Source organism: Zosterops lateralis, assembly GCF_965231275.1.
Source record: "Zosterops lateralis genome assembly, chromosome: Z".
Classification (NCBI taxonomy): Eukaryota; Metazoa; Chordata; class Aves; order Passeriformes; family Zosteropidae; genus Zosterops; species Zosterops lateralis.
Genome location: NC_139800.1, coordinates 66,878,491 through 66,891,071, shown reverse-complemented (window position 1 = coordinate 66,891,071; position 12,581 = coordinate 66,878,491). Strand labels below are relative to the sequence as shown.

Genomic DNA, 12,581 nt, shown 5'->3' with positions numbered 1-12,581 from the left:
ATTTTGTTAATCATTTTATCAGAAGCTTGTCATATTTTATTTTCTTCATAATTGTATTTTTTGTATTATCTCAAATTATGCAGTACAAAAATGATGACAGTCTAAACTAAAATACTGTATTCTTCTTCAATATACTCATATATTTAAATATTTGGAAAAAATACTTGAAATATTTGGAAAATCTATTAATGGGAGCATCAAAAGTGGAGCATATAAATCCACATTTTCCAGAGTAGGTTTGGCAAAAAAGAAGTAATTAGCTTAACCAAGTGTTTTTCATTTAGCACTGAAGTTTAATAGTCATTGGTAAATGTTAACATTTTAACAGTTGCTGTACTTCTGTAGGTGGCATTCAGATTTTAAAACAGATGAGGAAACAAATACATATCTCTGTTCTGCTTGCTGCAATTCTTTTTGCAATCATTAGTCCCATTAGACTACAGAAAGGGTAGAAGTGGTGATGCTGGATGATGGTATGATTCCACTGCAGACTGTGACTTGAACTGTTTGAAAAGGACAGGTTATTATTAAAGGTATTTAATTTTCAGTACTAGGCACTGTAGAAAAAAAATAAATCAGTTTGTCTGAATTTTCAGACACCTAATCCTTTCTTTTAAAAAATATGAACCTTTTCATTGTCAACAAAGTTTTGTGTCCTGCTTGTGGTTGTATCAGTTCAAATTTCTTAATTCACTGTCCTTAAGGAAGACTCTCACTCCTACGATTAAAGGAGCTGCTTACAGTTTCCTGCTCAGTTGAACAATTTATCAAGAAGCTGGTTAACTTCATTCGTGTCTGGGAATAGTGACAGCTGCTTTAGAGTGAAGGGGATAAGTGACTGTACGGGTCTTGCTCTAGCATATTTACTTTGAGACAGCACTTAATAGTTGTGTGCTGTTTCCTAATGATTTACTGGAGCCCACATTGGTTCTTACCATGTATTACTCCTGTTACCCTTCAGTTCTCTCTTTCAGACTGTCTGTTCAATTTGTACCAAATTAGAAATACTGTTCTATCATCTGTTACATAACTGAACTGTCTTCTAATATTTGGTTAGATATAACAGAAAACAGGACTGTGTCCTGTCACAGTCATTTTCATACATGTGGCAATCCCTTTAAGAGATTTTAAATGCATCTTTTTCATGTAGGTTTGGAAGGTCAGTCTATTGAAGTTTCCAATATTGTGGACATTAGAGGAGAATATAATCGTGAACTTGCAATGAGAATTTCATCTGACATAAACAGTCAAAATAGATTCTATACTGATCTTAATGGATATCAGGTAATTACCATCTTTTAATTATAAAAGCTTTGGGTGTCAGGTTTTGACTGTCTAAATGTAAAGAACTTATGTTAAACAAATTCTCATGTTAAACTGCACTAATCATTTACAAGGAGAAATGCTTTTGAAAAATGTATAAAATTTTATGTAGATCAGACTAAGAGATAACTGTGCTTTTAAGGAGTTTGTTGGATATTCCTTTATATTCTTTTTAAGAGAAGAATTATAATACAGCAAGGTATGACGGGTCACAAGGTAGTTGCTTGTACATGTTCCTGCCTTCTTTCCCTCTGCTTTGTTTATTTAGTTAAAACCCATTGGATAGCACAGTGATAAGTATGCATAAGGGCTAGACCTAGTGAACAGCTGCTTGCTTCTGTGTTGGATATAAGTGATGTATTTTTGGATGTATTACGCTTTTTCTATTGTTAATACATGTGAGGAGAGGGCTGTTGTCTTAACTTGAACTGTGAAGCACACACAAAAGAAAGAAAAATTGCTTTGCTTTATTTTCCTCTCTTGCTAAAAATAGTTTTGCAAATATAGAGAGACTATGACTCCTGAGTAAAAGACTACTGGTTTTCCAGTTACTGGTACTACTGCATTTTGCTGGAGACAGTGAATATTTAAACATGAAAATAATTTTAATACTGATACTCATTTGTCATGTGCCATTCAAACATGCCCATTATAAACCAACAATGTCTTTTCTGCTACTTTAAATTTATTCACTGCTTGCTCTCTAGAGGAGAAGATTTTTTTTCTCTCCTTTTATAACTGTGATTATTCCTTTTTGTAGGTTCCCTTTTTGTAGGTTTCCTTGATGAATCTTTCACATTTGTTTAAATATTCTTTGATCTAAAAGTACATTGAAGTTACCATTTCCAAAGTGGTAATTTTAGCCACGAATCTCCGAAAAGCTAAATAATACAGTTGAGGTTGATTGCTTTCATGATGGTTGGTCTTCCAAAGCACATGGGATGAATGTCTGAAAATGTCTTTGAAATTTAATTGCATAAAAAGAATATATGTTTTTGAAGTTTGTGTTCATATTGCAGATCCAGCCTAGACTGACGTTGAGCAAGTTGCCTCTTCAAGCAAATATCTACCCTATGACTACCATGACTTATATCCAAGATGTTGGTGTTCGTTTGACACTTCATTCAGCTCAGTCTCTAGGCGTTGCAAGCTTGAAAAATGGTAAATATAAGATGATAGATGTGACAAAGGTCTCTCCTTAATGATATTCTGAAATAGTTCATTCAGAGATTACCAAACTTACCTACGAGCATTTGAAGAGAGAAAATAAGTTTCTCCAACTCTGACAAGTTTTAGAATATGTCCGTAACAGAGGAGGAAGACATTGGTCCCACATGAGATCCTGTCATCTTCAATGAAAGATTGCTCTCAAACTAGAGAAAAAAGATTGCAAAAAAGATAGAAGGAGCAGTAAAATTTTCAGAACCACCTGTTTTTCACCCAAGAACTCTGATGGAACTCAGGAATGAAATAGCAGAACTAATGGGTTTATACTTTGTACTGCCCTGGTAGGAGAGGACTTACAAAGGATGCTGATGTTGTTTTTTGTTCTGTTTCTTTGCTTTAGTGTAGACATCACTCGTCTTAAGGTATATGCAGCATAGCCTAACTTCTCTGTCAAGGAAAAACAACAGCAACTTTTTTGAAAATTAGTGTTAGTGAAATAAAAGATAAATATGACCCTGGGTAAGAGTGAATATACTTCTGAAACAAAATGATACCTCACAAATTTAATGGAATACTTTGACAGAGCTGATGAATATGTTGACAAGAAAAATCAATTCATATTACGAATTCCAAAAGAAACACAGTCTTGCTCCTTGGAGCAGAAAAGGGTATGATGAATGGCCTGGAGGACGGGAAACAGAGGACAGTTATTCAGTCTACTGGAATGGGGGAGTTATTCAAATAAAGCTAGAGGTAATGGGCAAAATAAGGTATATAATTCAAAACTTAAGATGTATAATGCCTTGCTGTAACATATATTGTCTGTTTAAATTTATATGATTTTGAACAATAATGGAATGAATACTCCAGAAGAGAAAGGATCCATCAGAAACTGCACCAAAACCTACTTCCCAGTTTCTTTTAAGAAAAGTGTTATAAATACTCTGTTCTGACAAAAGGTTAATACCATGCTGGATTGGTGGCAGTATTAGCAAACCTAATTCACTTTAGGGCAAGGAATTAACACTGACCTATGCAGTGGTGCTTTAATAAAACCACAGTGGAAAATACCAGTCTTTTGTCCCAAGTCTGCCCTATATAAGACCCAAACCACATTTTTTGTGCTTCCCCTTGCTAGAAACCCAATTCATACTGGCCTGATCTTGTGAATGACCCTGACACCGCTGATGTTGTTATGCATTCATTAAATGAGTATTGAGAACTAAATTAGTCTGCAGGGGCTCTGTTACCTGATAATAGTGTCTGTATTTGTTCTTCAACAATATTAGTCTCTGCATCACAAAATAATGCACCATCCAAATACACAGACACTCCCACTCTCTGCCATCAAATTAGGGAAGTTAAGGCTAGCACTGTTCAACATTTTCCAGTTAAGCATCAGGGAGAAACTGACCTTCTGCGAGCACTTGTTTCAAATCTATCAGAGGACATTATAGGCTTTTCACCTAATCCAGTTAAATAAAAGAGCAACAGTTGTATCCCATACCTGACATGACATATATTTCTTGACTGTTTCACTCTTCGACAAACTGTATTGTGTCATTCAAGATACGCCAACATCAAATATTTACTCTGTGCCCACTAAGAAGAAAAGGAGAATGAATTAATCTGATTTGTTATCTTGAAGTAATATTTAATTAAATTACTAGATTGTCTACCTTGTCCTGAAGGCACGTTGGATTCCTCAAAAAAGAATGGAAATGAAGCTGAAGGTTCAGTGCTTGCTGAGTATCATAAGCTTCATGACATTTTTTCTGAAGGTCTTTCAGGAGCTCAGAGGGATCATGGAAGAAAATTCAAAAATTTTACTGTTTAGGCAAGCAACCATCGGTAACTGTGTGCCTATGTCTGGGACACAGGTGTGTCTCAAGGCATAACCCACCATCTGAAAGTTACATGAACTGTACCTTAGTTCAAAATAGCAGATTTTTTTCTTATTCATTGTCAACTGGTATCTATCTTGGATAAAGAAGACCTGTTTGTACAGGGGAAGAACAAGTATTTGAGAATATCGGTATTTGTAGAACATTGAAGTATAAAAAAGACTGCCTTAGTAAGCAGCCTTTGCTAGAAGCTTAAGTTGTGAACTTCTTGTTCAGGATACAAGCACTTCAGCTTTGCAGTTTTGTTTAGGAAACAAGGACACTTGTTTGAATATTCAGTGTGCAAAAACAATAACAGCCTTAATTACATGCCCCAATCTTGTTTCCTTCTGGAGATAGACACTTGGAAAAAATGTGAACTTCATTGTCCAAGCTATCTATAATTTAACATCATGCTTAAAGAGCTATTTTGAATGGCTGTGCCACGGTTCAGTATAAACTCAGGATTTCATGGTCAATGCTTATCCAGTGCAGAGTTCCTTCCTACTCCCACAGGTGACGTTATCTATGTAAGAAGTGAGTATTTATATACTCCTGTTGATACCTATTTTTTCCTTCTGGCTTCAAATGTGAAACAAAAGAATGGAGTACAAGGTAAAGATAGTTCCTCTATGGAAGGTCTCTCCATACAACTGCAGCTTGGGGGTGATTCTTATCTTGAATGTTTGATTGCCAGGTATCCTTTTGCAAATAGTAGTTAATAGTAATAATTTTTCATGTTAAACTTTTATATAAACTCTGAAAGTAAAAATTGCTGGAAGTTCTGCAGGAAGGCATGTGAAATTTTTTTTGAAGTTTATAAACAGCCACAGTCCAATGACATTAACTGTTTTCATAATCAGTCCTAACAATATTTATCAGCCATAACTCTTCCAAACTCAAGCAAAATATTATGATTTTTTTTTAAGATAAGTTAAATTTTAGGGCAGGTTTTTTATATTTAATAGGACTCTTACATATTCTTGATACTATGATAGCCCTCATGTTGCTCTTTCAGGTCAGGTGGAAGTGATCATGGATCGTCGGCTTATGCAGGATGACAACCGTGGCCTTGGACAAGGTGTTCAAGACAACAAGATTACAGCTAATGTCTTCCGACTGCTGTTGGAAAGAAGACATGGAACAGACATGGTAGGATTTGCTATCTGGATTTTTTATGCCAATTGAGATTTAAATATTAATTTCTGTTGAGGCAGCAAACAACTCAGTAAAGAAATTATTCCATGAGCTGTAGAACCAAGGAAATGTAGCTTCCAAGGGTGTTAGGCATCTTGCTTGCATATTCTGATTGTAAAGACTTAATCTCTCACTATCCCTAACATAAATCTTGCAATGCCTACTTCCTTATTCACACTTCAACATATGGGTGGGGTACCATTGTGGAACCCTCTTTTTTCTTTTTTAATTACTTTTTTACTGAACAAGCTTTTAAAAGCTGGTAATTAGTGTGAGCTCTGCTTCTTATCAATGTTAACTGAGTCTAAACAAAGATTGACAAATTATTTCAGTTGAATGGGTAGAAAGAGAAAACCTCTTATAATTTCCTTAGGAAATAAGATTCAAGTGGAAATGTTTAGACACCAGACATTAAAACTTTTTCAGTTCATTATGATTCTAGGAAAGTAGAGACTGTTTTGTTATGGGGTTGTTTTTTTCTTTTATTTGCACAAATCTCAGTTTGCCTTTTTGTATCTTAGTCTTTTGAATAACCTCAATTTTCTTTCTGTTCTTTGTGTTTTCTCTTTTTTTTTTCTTTTAACCATTTTTGAGAAGGACAAAATCGAAAGTGCATCTTTGTACTGAGGCAGTAGAATAATGATGACAGCACTGAGTATATTTTAAAACCATTGCATAGCTAAAGATGAGAGGTTGTATACCAAGCACCTAATGAATATGCAGATAAATTGGAATTAATTCTGGTATATAATGGATATCATTAACCACTGTGACAGGATGATAATATCAAGCTTAAAGCTAATTTTCACCATTTAATGATTGACAGTGGGTTTTTTTTTCAGGTTGTACATGTCATTATGGTTTTCTAGATCCTCATCATGTGTAATGCAGGCTGCATATTAACTGCATTTATCAGTATGATGTGCAGCTGCCCAAGCTAACTTGAGGTCAGCAGCAGGTCTGACTGTGGCAACAAAAAGCTTTGCACAGGTTAATCCAACCTTACAAGAGGAAACTGCAGAGGGATCTATACTGCCACCCAAAAATTTCTTAGTACCCAATCTAGTTTGTATTGTATTAAATTAGAAAGTGGACCTGGTAAGTAAGAATTAGTGGACATGGAAATCTATGTTTACATTAGAAAATAATTTGGAACAACAGAAGCAGATCAAATCAGTTAGTTCCATAGTGCTCGCAGTGACATCGTGGGCAGTCTTGGTGCTTTCTGTAGAACCGTAAAATAACTCACTGAAAGGTACCTCTGGAACACTTCCAGTTCAGCCTCTGTTCTATTTTTCTGTCAGAACAGACATAAAAGGCTAGTCATCCATTCACACCATAATCAAGATGTGATGGGTTAGAGCATATTTGGTGCCATACCTCCAGGGGAGCTTCTTGGTTACTACCTTCTAAAAGGAAACTGGTCCACACACACTGAGATTGCTCTGCAAAGTAACACAGTGTCCCCTTGAGTGGGGTTGCCCACAAGGTCAGTTTCAGAACAGCTGCTGCTTCAGACCAAAATACTCCGTTGGAAAAGATTCTGAAGCTACTTCAGTTAGGGTAAAGGCTGTCTGAACAATTCTGGGATGTTCTAGTTAGTGAAGTATTTGCATATGTCTTTCCATATGTTTCCCAATTTGTTTGTGATACAAGTCAAGTATATCTCAGCAGAATAACAGTGTAATTCCCTTTCTTTGTACAAATCATCTTTCCTACAGATTTGAAAGATTCTGTGCAAGTTACTGAGAATCTTTCAAAGGAGAAGGGGCAATTTCCTACTACAATCAAAATTTTCTGATGCTGTGTTCCAGCATCTTCTTTTCCTATAATTCTTCATGTTGAGCTTATAATGGCTTTAAATGGCTGCAGAGAACTTTAAGGGCAATTGATTCTTAGAGTCTTGAAGGGACTTCAAAGAAAGTGGAATCAGAACTGTGGGAGAGTAGGCACAGTGCAAGAGGTGCTGTTGTCCCAACTAATCCAATGTATACCAGCCCCAGGAGCCGAGCAAGATGTTTTAAGGAAACATTTTCTTTCTGGTGTTGTATCTGGAATTCTCCTTTCATATATTTAGAATGTTCTAGAATTTTGTTACTCAAAATGTATCTGAACATTTGTAACATTTTCTCACTCATGTTACTGTTTCAGTGTTAAAGTAAGGGTAAGTTCTCATTCTGTTTCCTTTGGTGTGCGATCATACTTTTTTAATCCTGGTTACTCGGAAGGTAGTTGTTATAATAGCTTAAAAATAACCATGTCAGAAAAAATTATGATGAAATTACATGCAGTTTATATATGTAATCATCTACAGTGTGACTCATACACTGACCCTGATTTTGTTGTCAAGCCCTATTTTATTATTGACTTCAGGAGCTCCTGGAGGAAAAAGTTTTGATCATTTGACATCTTTACCATTGCAAGCTTTTCTTAATGTGTGCTCCAAGACATTTCATTCTATCTTTTCTCAAAAACAATTCTGAAGAACAGGACACTTTGTGCTCTTTGTGAAACTTCCCCATAAAAGGAAAGTATGTGCAGTATTTAAAATTAATTAAAATAATTGTGCATCACTGGTGAAATTACCATGTAAAGTTTTTGTTACCACAGTATCTATCAAAAATTTCTTTTCATTTATATCTCTAAAATACTTTTTTCCTTCCCGAACCTCACCCTGAAGGGTAAATTTTAAAGGCAGGGTCAAACCACATGAATATCCTGAAGTATAGGACTCACATGTCCAGTGGGTGGATAGAGTGAAAATCTTAATAATTCTTAATAATTGTTGCTATACTCAGATAGTCTGTATTCTAATAGGTTCTCAATCCTAACACTACCTGGGGTTTGGCTCTTGAATTCTAGCCCATCTAATCAGTCCTAAATACTCATTCAGATATAGCCTCTGCAAAAGACTTCAGGTTGATATGTGTTGCAGAGGCTTTTTTGGTTTTGTGTATGCAAGGAGGGAAGGTGTTTGTGTTTATATTTTCTGGTTTGGTGTGGTTTTTTTTTTTTTTTTTTTTTTTTTTTTTTTTTTGTTTTGTTTTGTTTTGTTTTGTTTTGTTTTGTTCCTGAGATGGATACTAAAGGTTTATTCAGAATGACAGTATTGTTTGTTAAGTGAGCTTGTTTATAGTAAGAGCTGGGCAAATCTCATTTCACTTTACATTATACTCACCACATTTATTGATAACTGTGTACCTCAGGCTTCAGATGTTTTTGCTGTATTTTTTATGCAATTTCTACATACACCTTTTTCTTCTACTAGATGTAATTAATCCCTATATGTTCATTTTCTCCTTGCAAGGATTTTGCAACTTGAATATCTATTTGAATCATCTTCTAAGATTGTCTTCTCTTTCTTCATATTTTTAACCAGGAATTGAATTCATGTCATTTTTAAGTTGAAAAGATTAATATTTAGCTGAGGATGAAACTGAATACAGTTTATTAATACTTGTCAAAACAGTAAATGCTTCTGTCTTTTTGAAAACAGACTACTTTATATTTACTGTAGGTTTTGGAAAAACAAGCATTAATACCCTTTTATTTTCTGAATCCCAGCATGTTTTATTAGTATAGGAATGAAAGAAATAGGATTTATAGGAGTTGGTGAATGTATTATTTCATCAAAGACATAGCTGGAGAAAAGATGCCATGCCAGGCAAACACTTCCTTCTTCAGATTCCTATTTCATAACTTATCTTGACTTAATTTGTATAACTGGATTTATAGACTGGCTCAAGTAGAGAACCACAGTTCAATGGCTCAAAAGGCTGTTGCTTTTGGGGGAGGTTGTTTAGAGGAACAATGGTACAGTTAACAAAATCACAAATATATGGGAGATAATCAAACTCCCTTTCTTTCACTACATACAACTAGCCTTTTCTTACTGGATCTCTGTAAGTACCCACTTTCTCTGAAAATTTATGGTTGGTGATACAACCATTTTTGTCTAATGATTGTGTTGCATTTGCTCATTATTGATGTGCTTATTTATAATGCATGTGCCTGTTTCTCACTGTAGCTGAATATTATACTGTGCATTGCTATGCTACATGTGACCACACCTTAACAAACATCATTAACTTGATGTTTCAAAAAAGCAGAAACTTGACCTTGGCTTAACTATTACCATTTAGAAGCTTTTTCAAGCCCATGTGTGACAAACTCAGACATTCTGATATAATTTTTAATTGTAACTGCCACAGTAAAGTCATCAAATATGTATAAAATTGTTAGGGTTTTGAGGGTTTATGGTGGCCACAGAAGGGAAAAAAAAAGATATTTCCTTCTCATTTTCATACAAAATGCAATGCATCTTCTTTAGAGCCTTACCACATATATTCAATAAGAGATGATCACTAATTTTGTATTTCATTTGAAGAGATATTCAGGTACATGCTACCTTCCAGTTTTGCTTAAAATACTGCTTTTAATTCATTGTTTCTTCTACAACTGTATAATTTGTACTGTATTTCTTATGCAGTAGTTTTTTGCTAATCAAGAATAATGTTTTCCTCTCTTACTTATCTACAAATACTATCTGTTTTCCAACAAGCACTGACATTGTTTTTATGCCAGGACACCTTACAGCTTAATTTCCTTCACATTTTCTTTTTTTCATGATACATCGACAAAGATGTGTTGCAAAGCTTTTACATAAAGACTGCTTTGTCTACAAGCTCCATTTCTATGTTCCTGTTATGAAATATTCTCATCCTGTAACAAGGCAGAAGCCACTTGTAGCTGACCCCTGGCTTGAGCAGGACTGTCTTCCTCTGGGTTCTGGACATGCAGCTATGTCTCTTTTGTGTTCTTTTTCATGTATTTATGTACACCTCAACAGTCAATTGCTTTCTTTGTATCGGTTTTATGTCTTCATTTGCATGTACCTGTCTCCTGGCTCTGGTTAGAAAGAATTTTGCCTCAGTATTAGGCATAGTATAAAACCTTGGTCTCTCCACTTTCAGCTCATATAATTCATCAAAGGATGAGGGTAGGCCTCTTTATTGTCTTTTGTTAGCTTATCTGAGCTGGTGCAGATTGAGGTCTGAAATTTAAGCCTTTTGGTATCACCACTTCTAGGAAAGCCTAATTCCTGCTGCAAGATTTGACTGTGGGGCAGAATCCTTCCTAAAGTAGGGAGAAAGTGCGCAAGTCCTTCTTGCATCCTCTTCTTGTATTCTCAAATGAAATGAATCTTTGGGAATAATCTCCTTGCACATGCAAGTTTCCACCAGTAGCAAGAACTTTGCATGAGGAGCAGAATTCCAATGCCTGGAAATAAGCAGATATCACTGTGTACTTTCTGTCCTTAGCATCAGTTTTTTTAACTACTTCCTTATCAAAACTGAGCTCCAGAAAATTTCTGAGCAGTGTTTTCTACCATCATTGGGAACAGGATAAGTTCTTGCCAATCATCTGGGAAAATGGAGCACCAGGTGTCTTCCACAAGCCTAGCATGGAGTATTTATTTAGGCATGAAGTCTCTCCTCCTGTGCCATTATTAAATCATATAAACACTCTAAGAAGAATCAGAAGAGAAGAAATGAAATTGGCAGGAAAGTCTATTACTGAAGTATAAAATACTTCTATTGCCAAGGAAATATGTCATGCTGTCTATCTGCTTTTCTGATCACTTTCATCCAGCTATATTGATGACTGTGTATTTATTTATCAGCCTCAGTAACTGTGGCGATGTGCTTATGATCTTGGTCGCTGGACACTTTCTTTACCATCTGCACTCTTCCGTAGACCAGGAAGATGTTCTCCAAATGATCTCTTTATAGAAGATGATTTCTATTATGGCACCTGTTTGAACATTAATTGTACTAAATACAGTCACCAAAGGAAGAGTGATGGGTGGAGCAGTCAGGCGCTAGCTGCTCCTGAGATCATGAAAAGGAGAAAATTAGATTGTTCCTGGTGTGAAATGCAACAAGATGAATCAGCAAAAATTGCCTTAGACTAAGAAGATTCTGGATTTAAATTTTTTTTTTTTGTAGAACAATAGGCTAGCTATGGGATGTTTGTTAGAACTGATACAGGTGGGGAAGAAGAAAGGTAACAGGTGGAAAAAGTAGGGGTAAAAGGGGCATAAAAGGTTCTGATGAAGTCCAGTGCTTGATCACCACAGCCCATTCTAGATCATTAAATCTGATTTCTGCATAAGTACCCAATCTTTTCCAAATCTGTGTGAGCCATTAGCCAGCTTCAGGTAAGACTAGGAAACAAGCAGAATAAGAGATGTGTTGGAAAGAGATACACTATTGGACTGAGGGGCCAGTACATCTGGCTTCCAGTTGCTGGCAAGACCTGTATTTTCTGTGTGTGCCTGTAAACTGAACTGCAAGCTGATAGGTCACAGGCCAGCTTCTGGAAGAAAGTGAAGTCTGACCTGGTGAATCATTAGGAAGCCTAAGGTCCAGACCTGGATATCAGATGGGCTTAAAGCCCACACTGAGGTGTCAGGGGTTGATGAGTGTTCTTGTGAATCAAGAACATCAAGGTATTGAACTCCAGACCTGGTCAGTTGGGGGGCACAATCAGGTTTAGATCGTCTATGCTACTTCTGTTACCCAAGTGTTCTGCTTTATGTAGGTTCTGGCAAAGGTGCTGTCTCTGCTCACATGTATGGATGGCCATGAGTTTCCATACATGCCTAATGGGAGATTATTCTGCCTTTTCCCTGCATGGTCTTGGAAGAGCAGAACCACAGCAGGCTCCTATCTATCAACCTGGAATAAGAGGAGTTGCCTCTTGTTGGAGACCACGTAATTTGGCTCTGGCAGACTGGAAAAAATTCCTCCTATGGATGCAGATTTCTCTAGATTTGGTTACCTGCAACAGTCCCAGGTTTCTCATGTGCAGTTTTAGTGCCAACAAAGCATCAGTACAGAAAATATGTGGTGATTTTAGAGCCACTGAACCAACATCCAGTCATGTGGATATTTTATTGTGCCCCAGAATTTTTATTTCTTCTATAATCAGCCTCCAGGAACCCCTTTC

General features: G+C 36.0%; 1 protein-coding gene across 2 annotated transcripts in view; it reads left to right on the top strand.

The window, feature by feature from the left end:
* The window catches only part of MAN2A1 (mannosidase alpha class 2A member 1), a 112,724-nt gene that overhangs the window by 86,111 nt on the left and 14,032 nt on the right, over positions 1-12,581 (top strand). For both annotated transcript variants that reach the window (XM_083883692.1, XM_083883693.1), the window contains exons 17-19: positions 1,151-1,284; positions 2,343-2,484; positions 5,392-5,525. In XM_083883692.1, the coding sequence (XP_083739818.1) occupies positions 1,151-1,284; positions 2,343-2,484; positions 5,392-5,525 (410 nt within the window). The remainder of the gene's footprint in view (positions 1-1,150; positions 1,285-2,342; positions 2,485-5,391; positions 5,526-12,581) is intronic.